The sequence below is a fragment of the Elephantulus edwardii genome, unplaced genomic scaffold, assembly GCF_000299155.1.
Source record: "Elephantulus edwardii isolate Elephantulus edwardi_28Jun2011 unplaced genomic scaffold, EleEdw1.0 scaffold00018, whole genome shotgun sequence".
Taxonomy (NCBI): domain Eukaryota; kingdom Metazoa; phylum Chordata; class Mammalia; order Macroscelidea; family Macroscelididae; genus Elephantulus; species Elephantulus edwardii.
Window position 1 is genome coordinate 20,529,578 of NW_006399768.1, and position 17,292 is coordinate 20,546,869.

The 17,292-nt window shown below is 39.7% G+C and overlaps 1 protein-coding gene across 1 annotated transcript in view; it reads left to right on the forward strand.

The window, feature by feature from the left end:
* TENM3 (teneurin transmembrane protein 3) overlaps nucleotides 1-17,292 on the forward strand; it is a 674,684-nt gene that overhangs the window by 557,058 nt on the left and 100,334 nt on the right. The window contains exon 12 of the mRNA XM_006882227.1: nucleotides 456-602. Within this exon, the coding sequence (XP_006882289.1) occupies nucleotides 456-602 (147 nt within the window). The remainder of the gene's footprint in view (nucleotides 1-455; nucleotides 603-17,292) is intronic.

A 17,292-nucleotide genomic window follows, 5' to 3' on the forward strand; every position in this document is an offset into this window, starting at 1 on the left:
GGCATTTTTTAAAGCAACAAGGTTATTTAAGGAAACGTGCTAATAAATGACCAGTAATATTTACAGCAGATTTAAAAATCCACATGAGGGATTCAAAAAGTATTTTGTTCAGATGCTTTTTCACACTGTGAAGTCAACCTTGTTGCTTTGCTAAAGGGGGAAAAAAAATTGGAGTTAATTTTGTCTGGCCTACAGTTATTTAGTGGGTTGTTGCCTATATTTCTGTCCTGCACAAGGTAAGTGGTGTCTCAAGGGTCAGGCCAATCAAAGATGCCACTTGGATAAGAATTAGATTCCGTAGACCATGTTGCTGTTTCTATCCATGTGCAATTACAGTATTTGTGCTGTTTTAAAAGGCCTGTTCCCAGTAAGTGTCCCGTATCTGTTTATTTTTCAGTGTAAAGACCTCCAGTACTCAAATCACTTGTGTTTTCCTTCTTTGTCTCTCTTGACAGAGGGATGCCCTGGATTGTGCAATAGCAATGGAAGATGCACGCTGGACCAAAACGGCTGGCATTGTGTTTGCCAGCCAGGGTGGAGAGGAGCAGGATGTGATGTAGCCATGGAGACTCTCTGCACAGATAGCAAGGACAATGAAGGAGGTAGGATGCTGAGCATGAAAACTAGTGTGGGTCACGTTTATAAGTTTCAATGAGTTTATAGTGTCTGTTGCTGAAATACCTGGTCCTAGTAGATTACATTGATGGAAAAAATGGACGTGTGCTAATCGAGTGAATTCACTCCCTGTTTTTCCTGTAACATATGCACGGTGATTATTCCTTGGGCAGAAATGGCAGAGTTACCAACTCCTGCATCAGAGCCCTTTGTTCTGCGCTCCTTTTCCTAATCCCCTGGTAACTCTTGCCTTCAACTCCAGCATTTTGGGCTCTGTGAATTGGGAGCTGTAAAGCAACATTTTGATAACTAAGCCTTCCAAAGATGCAAGATATTTCCCAAGCTGATATGTTGAAAAGCATGAAGGAAAACAAAGCAGAAAACCGTCCTCTTGAAGCTGTACCTCAGTGTCTTTTTAGACACTTTCCTTTTCCCCTTGTTAAAAAAGATTGTGATATTTTTACCCAGCTTCAGCTTTTATTTAATAAATATTTTCCTCATCGAGTATGTATTTTCATTTTCAGAGATGTTTAGAGTGAGAGTCAGTAGTTGGCAGCAGCTGTTCGGTCTTGAACACTGAGTTTTTAGAATGGACTTGGTTCCTGTTCTACCTGAGCTGCTGTGGTTACTTAGTCCGTAGGTTTAAGCTGTGTCTTCATAGCCTCCACCTTCTACTTGCTTTGTGGGGAGTGTCTATATGAGCAAGATAAGCTTGGAGTCAAATGGGCCTTCATTCTAACATATAGTAATTATTTGACCTTGGACGATATTCTTAATCTCTTTAGACTTCAATTGTTTCGCCTACAAAATAGGAATTAAAGAGCTTCCTAACAGATTAAACCAGGGGGAGAAAAAGTAATAAAAGTGTTTTTTAAAGGATTAAGTGAGAAAATATATACAAGGTGCTTAGCATGTGGATGGCCTTATGGTGTGCTGTTCATGATAGCTGCAGTCCCTGGTGGTGGAAATAGTTAATGCTCGACTACTCCCTTAAAGATTTGAAGTTCAAGTATACCCAGAGGCTTCTTAGACTAGACACCTGGAAATCTGCTTCTGGAGAAAAACCTACATTGAAAACCTAGGGGGGCACAGTTCCCATCATGGACAGGGTCATCATAAGTGGGTCAACAGTACTTGGTGTTACTGGTTTGTTGTTGTTGTTGTTGTTGTTGTTAAGTACCTTCCAGTCAGCTTTCTCTGACTCATAGCGAAGCCTGCCCCGTTCTGATCCAATCTCACTGTTTCTGACACACCTACCCTCATTACCCCTGTGTCAGTCCATCTCATCCAGCATCTTCCTCTCCTTGACTGTCCCTCCACCCTTCTAAGCATCATATCCTTCACCAAGGACTGGTCCTTCCTGAGAGCATGTGCAGAGTATGTGAGATGGAGCCTCAGAGTCCTTGCCTCCAAGGAGAAGCTTGGTTTTGCCCTTTCCAGGACAGAGCTGTTAATTCTCTTGACAGTCCAATACTCTTCTCCAGCACAATAACACAAAGGCATCAATTCTTCTTCTGTCCTCTTTGGTCATTGTGCAACTTTCTGATGCAGAATGAGTAATTACGAAGACCATGGCCAGGATCCAGCATACTTTAGTCCCTAGACTCACATCGTTGCTCTTCAGCACTGTGGAGAGGTCCCTGACAGCAGATTTTCCTAATGCAATTCATCTTTTGATTTGAACTAAAAAATTACTGGTTTACAAGGTAGCTATTATTTCGTTTTCCTTCTTTTACTTTTAGAGGTTCCCATCTTGACTAATTGAAATTCACAGATAATTGTCAGAGAAGTCTGAACAGCATTTCCTTTCCATATCAGGAGTGCACCTAACCGGAATAGTTCTCTCAGAAGAAGAGAGGCCAGAACCCCACACCCACCATCATTCTCAAACCAAATGTTCTGTGTGTCTCATCTTCCTGACAAGAAGCTGCATTTCTTCCCTTTAGTTTCCAGCAGAAATATTCACTATGTTTCCTCTTTCGTTTCTATTTAGAATAGCCCACAAATGCTGAGCTGATACCACCTCTCCTTTCTGCTCTTGATAGATGAGTCAGTCCTTGGCCCTCAAAGCTTTTCCTGTTTGCTAGGACCTGGCTGCTACTGTCTCACCACGCACTTTGTAGAAATGGCAGCATTAATCTATGGCCCAGATGGTAACTTACCTCATTACTTCTACACAAGAACCCCTGGCCCATTGTTTTGTATTGCCTTGGGAGGAAGGAGAGATTCTCTTCTTTCTTGATCATATACTTTAGATTTTTGTCTTCTAAAAGATTACAGTGAGGAGGCTGCAAACTCTCTCAGAGGGAAAAGAACTACAAGGCCAAGTCTGCAGAGAGGCTGCAGAGTAATTTAGGGGCTAATCAACTCTTTAGTATTGTTATCAGCTAAGGAGGTTTTTCCTGTTCCTCAAAATTTATCAGCTGTGAATTGGCCTCATTCCCCTTTGTTTATTCTTATTAGCATGAAACTATGCTATCTCTAGGCTTCCCTCTCCAAGGGGAAATCTGAGCTGATAGAAGACCTCCTGTGGATTCTCTACTTATCTCACATAATTTGTATTCTTGTCCCTAACCTAATTTTGTTGATCTTCTAAGAGGGAATCTCAGTACCAGCCTTATGTTCTGAAATACTAACCTAAGTGACTTACAACCTCAAATAGATTCTTTGAATTGAAGTATATTCTGTAGGTATAGAGAGGAGCTCTGGTTTTGTAGGGCATTGAGTGTTGCCCTGCTAAGCCAAAGACTGGTAGTTTGTGTCCATGAGTGGCTCTGTTGGAGAGAAAAACAGACCGTTTCCTCCTGTAAAAATTTACAGCCTCAGAATTAGAAGGTTGCTGTGAGTCAGACTAGGCAGCAGGACATTTTCAGATGTATGAGAAGAACTCTGGTGGCACTTTGGTTAAGGTCCCTTGCTACTAACTAGTGAGTCATTGTGTTGCTGAATGAGGCATTTTGTTCCAAAAGGGCAAGCTATCCAAATCTACCAGCTACCCCTTGCAAGAAGGATGAGGCATTCTGTATCCATAAAGCTTTGTCCATGAAACCTTGAACGCCCTGTGGGAGTTCTGCTCCATCCTACAAGATCACTGAGTCTGTATCAGCCTAATTAGGATCAACCGAATGGCAATGAGTTTGAGTTTGGTTTGGATATATACAGTTAGTATTTTCCAAACCAAGAGGCAATCTGGTAATGCAGGATCTACGTATTTGAGGACAATGGACTAGCATGTTTAAATTAAGACACATGCTGTTCGCCTTGCCTTTTCAATCTGTATGCTGAACAAATCATTCATGATGCTGGACTCTATGAAGAAGAATGTGGCACCAGGATCGGGGGAAACCACAGCAACCTGTATTATGGATGGCACAGCCTTGCTTGCTGGAAGTGAGAAGGGCTTTAATACTTGCTGGAGAAGATCAAAGACTACAGCTTCGATATGGATTGCATCTCACCATCAAGAAAACAAACATTCTTACAGCTGGACTGAAAATAAACATGATAAAATAGAGAAAAGATGGAAGTTGTCAACAATTTCATCTTACTTGGATTCCAGCAGTCAGGAGAATAGGAGATGTACTGGGAAGTTCTCTATCAGGATTTCTGCAAATTACTGAGGAGTGATGTGACTTTAAAGTGCACCTGATTAAAGCCCTGGGCTTTTAAGTAACTTGCTTATGCACCTGTCTGAGAGCTCGACAGTGAATAAGAATGACAAAAGGACTGATACCTTGCATTTGTGGTGCTGGAGAAGAACACTAAATATCCCATGGACTGCCAACCGAAAGAACAGACAGGTATTGGTAAAAGTCTAGCCAGAGTGCTTCTTAGAGGCAAAGATGGCCGAACTTCATCTCACGTATTTTGGGCATGTTGCTAGAAGAGGCCACCAAGTGGAAAGGACCATCATGTTTGGGAAGGTAGAGGGTCAGCGAAAGAGAGGGATATCCTCACAAGATGCATTAATTTGACTGCAGAAATGGGTTCAAGCGTGTCAGAGATGATGAGGATGGCACAGGATAGGACACGGTTCAGAGCTCTTGTTCATGGGGTTGCTATGAGTGGTCTTCAACTAGACGGCACCTAACAACAAAACACTCCAATTCCTGGATTTATAGTAACTACAGTGGTAAAGATCCACTTTCAAAACTAAGTTCTGGGTTGAAATAATGATTTCGCTAGGAAACAGATACATATGAAGTAATTTGGGATGAGAATTAAGTGAAGAAGCTGATTGAGTTATATGTTTAGTCCCCAAGTTATAAAGGACCTTTATTTCTTAGCTCTTGGGTGGAATTTGTAGATGAGTTGCAACAGGTACATACAATTCTTATTTAACATTTCCTTAGTGCAAGAACAAAAACCTTGGTGGCATGGAGCGTTGTGTATTGGAGCTACTAACCAAAAGGTTAATGGTTTGAGTCACTCCTTTATCACCCATACATTCAGAAGATGTGAACTTGACCTTGGTTTTTCAGAGGCTGTCACAGAAGTAAACAGTTTGTTCAAATGAAGTGTACGGTTCATTTTTCTTTAAGATTAAAAAAAAAAAACCCAATCTAAATGCACAGTTTAAGCTTTACAGCACGAAGAGCAACTTTTTACTTGGATCAACAATCAATATTCTTGGTACCAGCAGTCAAGAGATCAGGAGACATGTTGCACTGGGAAAGCCTATAGTCAGGGACCCCCTCCAAATCATTGAGGAGTAAAGATGTCAGTTTGAAGACTAAGGTGCACCTGATTCAGGCCAAGCTGGACAATGACTAAGGATGACAGGAGAATTGATATCTTTGAACTGTGGTATTGGAGAAGAAGTCGGAATATCCTATGGACAGCCAAAAGAACAAACAAATAGGTTTATGGGTAGGTGTAGCCAAGGTGCTCCTTGGAGGTAAAGATGGTGAAGCATCATCTCACATACTTTGGGCCCGTTGCTAGGAGAGGCCGTTCCTTGGAGAGGAACATCATGCTTGGGAAGGGAAGAGTCGGCGAAAGAGAGGAAGACCAGGTGGGTTGACAACAGTGACTTCAGCAGTGGATTTGAGTGTGTCAGTAATTGTGGGGACGGGACAGGACAAGATTCATATCAGTTGTTCTTAGGGTGGCTTTTGAGTTATATTTGACTTGATGGCACCTAACAACAATAATTAAAAAAAAAGTCTTGACAAAGTTGTGCACCCTATCATGGTCTCCACAAGTTTCCTCCAGGTATCAAACAGTAGCTGCTGGAACAGAACACTGAACTCCACTAAAATAGGTGGAGTGATATTGTTGCTAAGTGCTGCCAAGCCTGCCTGATCCTGCACTCAGCTTGTTAACACCTACTTTTGCTTAAGCCTATTTTTTTTTTCTATTCACCGTCAGTCTGTTTAGTTGAGGGTCTTCTCTTGCACTGACCATTTAACTTTTCAAATGTGATTGTTTATCTCCAAAGACTGGCTCCTCCTGATAATGTTCCCAGAATGTGTAAGATGAAGTCTCACCATCCTGGCCTCTGACTGCACTTCTTCTAAAAGAGGTTTATGTGTTTTTTGACAGCCTGTGCTGTATTTGAGAGATCTGGTGGCCTTGTGGGTAAGGAGTTGTGCTGCCAACTCAAAGGCACACAGTTGGAATCCACAAGCCTTTCTGTGGGGGAAAGATGGACAGTGTCCTCACTTGCAAGTTATGCCCTCTCCAAGCCCAATGGAAGGTCAACTGGACTCAGTTCCAACTGCATGGCAATAAGCAAGAGAGACTATATAACATCATGATTCAAACCCATCAATTCTTCTTCTGTCTTCTTTATTCATTGTCCAGCTTTTACATGCATATGAAGCAATTCAAAATGGCATGGCTTGGGTAATGTATACTTTCATCTTTAAACTGACATTCTCACTCTTTAACATTTTTAAAGAGGTCTTTTACAGCAGATTGACCCAATGCAGTGTCTTATTTTAATTTTGTAATGGCTCGTTCCATGAATTTTGATTGTGGATCCAAGTAAAATGGAATCCTTAACCACTTCTGCCTTTTCTCCATTTACCACAATGTCACATATCCTCCAGCTATGAGGATTTTTGTTTTATGTTGAGGGTCAATCTATACTGAAGGCTGTAGTCTTGGATCATATACAATTAGTACTTTCATCAAGAAAGTAATGAAATAATAAACTGACTTACATCACAGGTTGGGAGTCAGACAAATGGTTCCTGTACCACATAACTGAATGGCATCTCCATTCTGCACACTTTGGGAACCGCTATCCTATCTTAGTTGAGAAAGCTTTGAGCAAATGCTCAACAACACCTATCCAGATTAGTCCTATAAATATTTCTCTTCACCTCCAACTTTACTTCAAAAGTGAACTCACCTCTCAAGTGAGCCATTTCTTGTTAGGAACACAGAACTTACTCTGAATATGCAGTTCCTAAGATCAAAGAAAAGAAACACAGTGAGATGGGGACTGGTTACCAGTAGATGATGTTTGGTCTGGAGTGAAGATTAAAACAATGACACCCTTACTGCCATGGGCTTGCATTGCTGACCATTTCCACTGATGGAAGAGTTCAGGGAGCTCTACCTCAGACTTCTACTTCACCATGAAAAAAGCAAATCCTTCCTATTCTCCAGGGCATAATTCAGTTGTCCTTACCAAGAAAGTTTCTTTTTTCATGCAGTAGAAACTCAGCTGAAAAATCTAAATATGCACTAAAACATTTTTTTTTACGTTTTAAAAAAATTATTGTTCTGGATAAAATAATTCTCAGTATTAGTTACAGTTTTAGATCCACAGAAAGTATTTATATCCAAGAATTGTAAATTAGCCTCCCTGTTAAATTTTATTTCCACAATTACTAGAAATGTGGTGTTGTTGTTAGGTGCCATCATCAAGTCTGACTCATAGACCCCTATGAACAAAAGATCTGATCCCTGTCCTATCCTGTGCCATCCTCACACTTCCTGACACACAAGAACTCATTGCAGCTGTCACCATGTCAGTCCAGCTCTCCTTTGCCGACCCTCCACCCTTCCCAGCATCACATTTTTCTCCAAGGAATAACCCCTCCTAGCAGCGTGCCCAAAGTATGTGAACCAAAGGCTCATTATTCTTGCACTCTGGCTGCACCAAGACATATGTATTTGTTCTCTTGGCCGTCCAGCAGATGTTCAGTGCTCTTCTCCAGCACCACAGCTCAAAGGCATCAATGAGCACTTAATTGTCTCATGCAGTACCTATTCCTGAACAAGGAGGAGTTTGTGTGAACAGAGCAGGGGAACACTGCATGGTTTAAAATTGAGAAGGGCATGTGTCAAGGTTGTACTCTCCCTCCATACCTGTTTGATCTGTATGTTGAGCAAATTATCCAAAAAGCTGGACTCTATTAAGTAGAGTGTGGCATCAGGGCGATTCATCAATTATCTGTGCTACGGAGATGACACAACCTTGCTTGCTAAACATGAGGAGGACTTGAAACGCTTGTTGCAGGAGATCAAGGACTGCAGCCTTCAGTACAGATTGCATCTCAATACCAAGAAAACAAAGTTTCTTACCACCAGACTGATAGGCAGTGTCATGATGGATGGATTCACAATTAACACCCTTGGTACCGGCCGTCAAGAAATCAGGAAATGCACTGCACTGGGAAAATCTGCAGTTAGGAGCCTCTCCAAATTCTTGAGGAGTAATGATGACAGTTTAAGGACTAGGGTGCGTCTGATTCAGACCATAGTCTTTCTGATTACCTGCTATGCATCTGAGAGCTGAACAGTAAATAAGGATGACAAGAAAAAGAAAGAAATGTGGTACTGTAAAAAAAAAAAAAAGTCTAAAACTTAAACTCTGAGCTTTCATGGCTGAAAAATACAACTGTCACCAAATATTATATAATATTTTTTAATAAAGCTACACTTCCCTATGACAGTTACAGCCTACCAGCAGATCCACAGGGAAAAGATGCACAGACTCTTCCTGTGTGTTTACAGCCCAGGAAACCCAATGAAGGTTCAGACTCAGTGGCAATGACTTTTTGAGATTTCTAACTAAGTAGTTATTCTTCTTTTTTTATTAATTTTAATGAAAGTTTTCAGAGACTTGGGATTTCCAGTCATTCACTGTTGCACTTTTCTCCCTACCCATCCCCTCACCCCCCCAATCACTCTTCTCCTTGAAAAGAAAAACTCTTTCATTGTTATGCAACCCCTCCCCCCAAGTCCACGCCACTGTGCAGCCTTCACTCTGGACTTCTGTAATGACAAGAATACCCATTTATATACCCCTTTTAAACAGATCTCTTCCTCATCTGTTTCAATGCAATATACATCATTCCTCCCCTAGTAGTTATTCTTTTTGCTTCAGAGTTACTGCTTTGTGAACACATATCAAAAAATGTATCTAAAATATATCCTTTTTAAATTTTTTTTATATCTTTGGAGGTGATAAAGGTAGAAAGGAGAGCACAGCTCAGCTGAGATCTTTCAGAAATTAGCAAGTAGTAACAATAAAGTAAAAATTAAATTTAATTGTTCAGATGGCAAGAAAAAATAGTGGGTCAGAGAAAAATAGACCCCAAAATGGATAAAAAAAATGTTATGCGAGCAGCCAAATGAGGGGGATCAACAAAATGCAGTCGAAGTTTGGAGATTGCCAAATTAAAAAAAAAATCTGTCAGGAAGATGATACTATTATGCTCTCCAAAACGAATTTAAAAATAAAAATTAAATCAGAGTTTAAAAGCACTGGGAAGAGAGGGGAAAGAAGAATAATTACAGGAGTTTGCAAATACTTCCCAGAAGGAATCTAGATGTTATCAGAAGAAAATGGTTCTCAGAGTCTCACAACATTCAAATGCAACGCTCTGGAAGATGGTGATTTGCAGGGAATTTACCATTTGCTCAAAGGAGTCTATTAGTTCCTAATAGAGGTTTGGAGGAGAGATTGCAATTATGCTGCATCCTTTTGCTATCCATAGAGTTCTTAGAGCATCTCCATTCTAGTTGGGAGGAAAAATGCTAGACTCAAGTAATCCTTATGTAGTACACCAGGAATTGGGGTGTACTACTATTTTTTAACTGTCAATATTTTCATATGACTTGGATTCACAGTTAAAACCCTTTGTACCAGCGGTCAGGAAATCAGGAGACATATGGCATCTGGGAAACTGTACTTAGGGACCTTTCCAAATTGAGGACTAATGTCAGTTTGAGGAGTAAGGTGCATCTGATTCAGGCCGTGGTCTTCCCATTCACTTGCTGTGCTTCTGAGCGCTAGAAAATGAATAGAGAAGACAGAAGAATAATTGATGCCTTTGAGCTATGATGTTGGGAAAGAATGCTAAACATCCCATGGATGGCCAAAATGGCGTGCAAATATTTCTTGGAGAGGGTGCAGCCACATTGCCATTTGGAGGCAAATATGGATGAGGCTTCAACTCACATACTTGCAGGCATGTTGTTGCAAAGGGCTACTCTTTGGAGAGGGACATGATGCTTGGAAAGGTACAGGGTTGGTGAAGAAGAGGAGGACCTTCAACCAGGTGTATTGACAGGGTGACTGCTGCAGTGGACTCTAGTGTGTCAGGAAGTGTGATGATGGTGCAAGGTAGGACAGGGTTCAGATCTGTTGTTCACAGGGTCACTATGGATTGTACTCCATTCAGTGACATTTAACAACAACAAAACAACTATTTCTAATGAGTTTTTATAAAGCTGGGGGGAGTGGAAATCCAAGGTTTTATTTTAGTTTGCAGTATTTTACACCAGTTGCTAATTATGTGCCACCCCAAGCTTTAAAATACAGAAATGAGTGTTGCTGCTCTGTTTAAAAACTGACATCCTTTAAACTCACATCTCTATGTTAAACCTTAAATTAATTATTAGGGATACTAATTGTTGTTGCTATTGTTGTTAAATGATGTTGAGTCATAGGTGACTCTACGAACGAAAGACCTGATCACTTGTATGACTTTCTTCGTTTCTCCAAGTTCATAGGGTTTCCAGAAGCAAGCTGTTACGGAAGTGGATGTCATTCCTGCTTCCAAGCTTGTTTTAATCAGGGAGCTCCACCAAACACTGTCCACCATGGGTAACCATTATCACATTTGACACATCAGTGTTACAGTGTTCAGCATCACAGCAACCATGAGGTATCTCTGTACAGCAAATCGACAGACCAGTGCTATACAACCTAGAAGAATGTTTGACCAAAAACAATTAAAATCAGGCCTGAGAGACACAGATTAAAAATCACCCACCTCTGGATTGGTAGCATCACTTTCTGTCCACTAAGCCAACTGACTTCTCACTATGTTGTTGTTAAATGCTGTCAAGTCCTAGGCAACTCATAGCAACCCTATGAACAAAAATCCTGAACACTTAGTTGTTGTTGTTGTTGTTGTTGTTAAGTGCCCTCAAGTCACTGTGTTTCATAGCAACCCTAGGTACAACAGCCCTAAACTCTGCTCTGTCCTGTGCCAATCGCACTGTCTTCGATACACTTAGTAGTACACAAATATTTTCTTTTGCGCATCAGAAGAATTAATTTGATAGGGATCTTTCTAGTTTTCTTTTTTCTTAGTACATACAATTATATTTCAAGTATTCTAGAAGCACTTTTCTAAATTTTTTTTTCTTTTTTTTTTTTCACTTTTCTAAATATTAATCCTCCAAAGAGCTATCTTTAATATCTCTTTATGCCATTGTACCTTGTTCTTTTTAACAGAATCATGGATGCTTTGATTATTTTATCATTTCTATGTAGTGGCCTAGTGGTAAGGAGCTGTGCTGTCAACCTAAAATGCACATGATTCTAATCCACCAGTTGCTCTATGGGAGAAAGATGGGCAGTCAACTCCTGTGCAGTTTACTACCTCTGAAAACCCTCTGTAGGGTCAGCTCAACAATACTCAATACCACCACACCATGTTGATAATGTAGGAGTCTACCAGGGAACTCTGGTGGCCTAGTGGCAAGAAAAAGCACTACCAGCCTGAAGACATGTGGTTCAAATCCACCAACTGCTCAACTAAAGAGAGATGGACACTCTTGTCCTCTGCAGTTTACTGCCTCTGCAAATCCACTGGAGGATCAGCTGTGAATCAGGTCCAAGTCCCTGGAATAACATGGTAATAATAACAATATACTGATAATAAAGGACCTTTGGCCTCATGGATTGAGAGTTGTGCTGCCAACCCAAAGGCTAGTGGTTTGAATCTATCGGATGTTTCATGGGAGAATGATAGATAATCTTCTCCTGTGTGATTTACAGCTTCTGAAAACCCAGTAGAGTCAGCTGTGAGCTAGTTCTAAATCAATAGCAGTAAAAGGGGGCTTTTTAGTATAACAGTAATAATAATTTAATGGTTTCCACTTTTGTGGCTAGAGCTACACTGCAGTCTCGAAGGCATGTTGTTTGAGGCCAGTAGCTGCTGCACAGAAGACGGATGGGCAGTCTCTTTCTATGGGATTAACTGCCTCTGAAAACCTGCTGGAGGGTCAGCTATGGATCGGTTCCAACTCTGTGATATGCAACACAATAACAACAGACCTTAATTATAGTGACATTAAAAGAAACAAAAGACTCAGTGGCTATTTTGGATGAAGAAAAGAAAGAACTTGTGATTATTGTGCATAGAGAAAAGATAATAAGGAATCCAGGAAAGCATCCAGATTTCTCTGTTGAGACCCTGGAGAGATGAGGGGTAAATAGTGGGTATATAAGAAATACACCGAAATAAGAAATACAAGAAAGAATATGTTTAGGGGAAAAAATCATATGCCATGTTTTAGACATATTGAGTTTGAGGCTGGTAGTACATCTGTCAAATATAGGTCAAAATCTGAAATAAGGTTTTATTTTAGCATAGTCATACTCATTCATTTACATCTTATCTGTGGCTGCCTTTGAACAACAATGGAAGAGTTGAATAATAGCCTAAAATATTTACTTTGTAATCCTTTACAGGAAAAGTTTGCCAGATCAACTAATGACCTAAGAAAGATAGCAATGTGTTTAAAAAGATGAACAGAAAAGATAACCAGAGCAATAATATTAAGGACTGCGTGGACTGAGGCATAAACTCTATTATGTACTTTACATTGAAGTACCACTTACCTTCGAAAGCCTAAACTGAAGAAAGACCCTTCACGGATAATGGAAGTTGCTATTCAATAGATTTTTAACATTTTCTGGTTTTCTTTAGATCTTTTTTAATGATTAATGCTTTTAGAGATGACTTCTAAACTAACATAAATTTAAGCCAACCTAGTATTACTGAGATGAAAATAGAATCTCGATGATTTTGAGAAGCTGCTCCAGAAGACAATTTTACTACACTTTACATTTGGACAAGTGAGTGATCAACTTAGTTGCACTAGATAGCCCCAGCCATATAAGTGCAGACAAAGAATGAAAAATGTTTTCTCAAGTTATAGGGAACCAGATTCATAACCATCCGTCACTTGCTTGGGCAAGTTACTGATAAACTCTGCAGAATAATAACAAACAATGTGTCCCTGCATCTCGGCTGTTGAAAATGAGATTCTTTCTCTGATTGATGTTAGCAGAGAGGCTTGTAAAAATGCATTTCCAACTGATTAGTTCAGAAGGTGTCAATCTCATGCAGTTTTATGACCTGCAGACTACATGCCAGATGTACATTTCCTTTTTATAAACTAACAAAGATGAATGACTAAATTTGAACATATCCCTTTGGCAACAGTGCCATATATTGCCTGAGGGGAGTCACTGTGGAACTGTTGTGGGACTGGTGAGGAGGGTGAAGAGTATTGAGCCCTTAATTTAATAGATTAATGGAGATAAAATATAGTATCTGGGAGTGCCCTAGTGAATATTCTTGCATATGCTTAAAAATTAATGTAAAGGAGATTCTACCAAAATATCAAATATTTGTGCTTAATTATACTCTAAAGAATAGGTATGTACCCATTCTAAATCTAAAAAATAAAAACTCTGAAGTGAAACATTATAAAATATGTTCAGTATTTTTCATAAACCTCAACTACAACTAGGAATTGCTCTGAAATTATTATTGATAATAATAATATTTTGTATTTTGAAGCAAAAATTGATATTGTGGTAATAGTTTAAAAGTCTACTGCTCTGTTGTTGTTGTTTTGTGTCTTCTCTTAGAGAAGTTATAATTCTTAGAGATCCTATCAACAATGGCTCTGAACTTGTCCTGAGCAAACTGTGTTTTCATTCTTTGAGAGAGATGCAGTAACACGTTATTACTACAATATACCTTCATGAAAAATCAACATATGCCATAGTTTCATTTCTTTGTTCTACTAGAAGTTTTGAGAAACATTTAGTCATGTCTCACCTTCATGACCTTTTGTCCAAGAAATAATTTTGAGAAATTCACATAAATTTTAAAACTTGGTTTCACTAAATCTTGACTTTAAATTTTTTTAAAGGGAAATAACGTATAGTTTCAAATAACATTATTTTTAGGAATGTAACAGATACCTAAATGAAAATGTACACTGTCCTGAGAAAACTTTGCTTAATGAGATTTGCTCATCAGAAATTCTGGCCTGTATATTTTCAGGTACATAGGAATCGCAGTACTGTAAATGGTGCAAGGGAAGTATGGGGTGGCCATATCTGGCCTCTACTAAGTCCACAAAGGTGAACTGTCCTCATCAGCAATAGTCATAGTATAAAACTGATCCTTACAAGGTTAGATAGGCTCCATACACCCACCTACCCCTGCACCTACTACTACTAACTGGGTCCAAAATTCGTTACAAATGACCACACAGACTTTACAGAATCTTCTTTACTTACAGTTGTAGAGTTTATTAGGGAAACAGGTTGGGAGAGGGGGAAGCAAAAGACACTGTTAAAGTCGAGGTTCAGTCCAACAACACAGTTGCACAAAACATCTGGTTTCCTCACTTGTCCAGTAGAATTCCTCTCTCAGCAGTCACAAGTCAGCTCAGCTCGTACGTTGTCCAGCAAACAAAACCTTTAATTCTGGCTCTGACTCAAGGGCTCCATCAGGCTATCTATTAGTACCATCTCCTCACAGTCTGGTTAGCTCTCTCTCTCTTATGTTGGTCTCACAGCTTTTGATGATGTGGAAGATGTTACTCAATAGTGCACCACCACATGTCAGCAGTTGAAGAAGCTGTAGACCACTCCTACTAAGGGTGGCAGGTGAAGACTTACAAATTCATTTTACTTAACGCATTCCTCCTTGACCATGCGGTCATGTCTAAGACAATGGATACAAAAGTTAAAAACCCTAACACTACAAGTACCAAAAAAATAAAATAATGAAATTACAACATCATAAATGTGTGTGTTCACTGATCAAGTTATTTCTCTTTCTATTACAAGAGAAATGAGAGATTTATAGTTACTGTCCATAAATAAGGCAGATATGCTTCCAGTGCAGTAACAGAACACCAAATCTAAGCAGGTTAAAGGAATAAAAGAAATCCTTCACTTCCATGTTTGAAAAGCCCAGGAGAGTGGTCCAAAGTTGTAACCTTGTTTCATTTCTCCAGCTATTTGCCCCATTATCATTGGGATCACTCTGTTCCCAGAAAGATTCCTCTATAAAGGCAAGAAAATGCCTGTGGCAATCCCAGCCTCACAGCCTTAAAATTGTAAACTTGGAAGGTAGTATGTAGAAGCCTTCGCATGTAATTTCTGGTTAGATATGGTTGACCATATGTACATCTTTGAACCAAGCCTGATGGGGAATATGTACATGAACTGAGAGCAGGAAAGACTGGGGACCAAAATGAAAATTTAGAGCTGTTCCCTAATGAAGAGCAAAGGAGTATAAAAGATGAAATCAGAGTGCTTATTGCATTCTTCTTAAAACCAAAACCCCAACCCACTGCAAAGTTGATGCTGACTCTAACGAGTTTCTGAGGCTCTAAATCTTAATGGGAAGAGATTGCTCCTCAGTATCCCTTTGAGAAGGTGGTGAATTTGAACCTCTGATCTTTTGGCTAGCAGACAGCATGCTACACATTAAACCACAGGAATCCCTCAGGATAGGCAAAATTTTTTGAAGACACTGACCTACCCCTTTCATCTTTTCTTTTTCTTACTGTACTCATGTTATTCTGACATACTTTCTTTTTTTTTTTTAAAGAGAAGATTTTAATGACACAGTCAACACCCACAATCACACTTAGCTACTCGGAAACTATCTAATCTTTGGGGCTTGACTTTGCACAGACAATATGGAGAAGCACATGATAACACAGGTGACACCCCTGCTTCTAAAAGGCAGAGGGGCAAGATAGCTATGTCTCTTAATCAAAATACTTTATTCTTTAAATAAAAACTTTCATTTGCTCTGGCCTCTAAAAAAGGCTCTACTCCAGGCCTCCATTTCTTTTCAAGGGTCGCTTTCTTGGGAGAGGGGGTCAGCTTTAAAAACCACGACAGTCTCGCCAGAGCAGCCTTCACGTGCTTCCTAATACGTGATATGTACAACTAGGTTTGTGCAGACTGGGAACACGCATGACGGAGGACCGCTTTGGTGGCGCTGGTGTGGACGGAGGTTGCTCACTGGATTTTGGTGACGGCTTCATGGATAGAGGTGGCCACGTAGTCTAGATTTTTGGTGGTTAGGTCACCCATACTTTCTAAACTGGGTAATTTTTCTTGGTTTACTGTCAGATGATGAAGGAACAACTTATATTCTATTAATAAGAGTATCTTAAATGAAATAAATAACTGCTTTTTTACAAAAATCAAAGTAATTGAAAACATATTTCTAACTAAAGCGAACAGACCAAATGGATATTTTAGGCTAAACATAGGATTCTACTAAGACCTAATGGATAGACCTGAAGATTTTAAAACTATCAGTTCTCTCGAGTGACTAAAATCTTAACAAATATTTTTAGTAACAGATAACTGCCAAATACATTAAAACTCCTGTGTCCCTGTCTCCAAATTGTGACCTTAAAGAAGATTGACATCAGATCATCATAACATGATACTAATACGCTGGTTTATATGTTTCAGATAAAATGTTTCCATGGTACACAGAATGTAGATACTTTTACCACATCTGGAAAACACACTAACAAATTTTTTCTACATCTTAACTTTTTTATGTCATTAATGCTATCATTTTTCCATAATGTCTTCTGTTGTTGTTGTTGTTGTTATGTGCCATGGAGTTTCTTGCAACTCATAGCAACCCTATGTACAAAAGCCCTAAAATTTGCTCTGTCCTGTGCCAGTTGCACTGTCTCTGACATTCCCATCCCGATTACCCCAGTCACTGAATCAATCTACCTCATAAAGGGTCTTCCTTCCCTGTGCTGTCCCTCCACCCTACCAAGCATGATGTCCTTCTCTAAGGACCGGTCTCTCCTTACAACATGTCCAAAGTATGTTAGATGAAGCCTCAGAATCCTTGCCTCCAAGGAACCACCTGGTTTAACCCTTTCCAAGATGAATCTGTTTGTTTTCCTAGCAGTCCATGGTACTCTCAATACTATTCTCCAGCACCACAGCTCAAAGGCATCAATTCTCCTTCTATCCTCCCTAGTCATTGTCCAACTCTCCAATGCATAACAAGTCATTGCAAAGGCCATGGCCTGTATCAGATGCACCTTAGTCTCCAGAGAGACACCATTGCTCTTCAGTACTTTGGAGAGGTCCTTAACAGCAGACTTTCCCATGGCAATGCG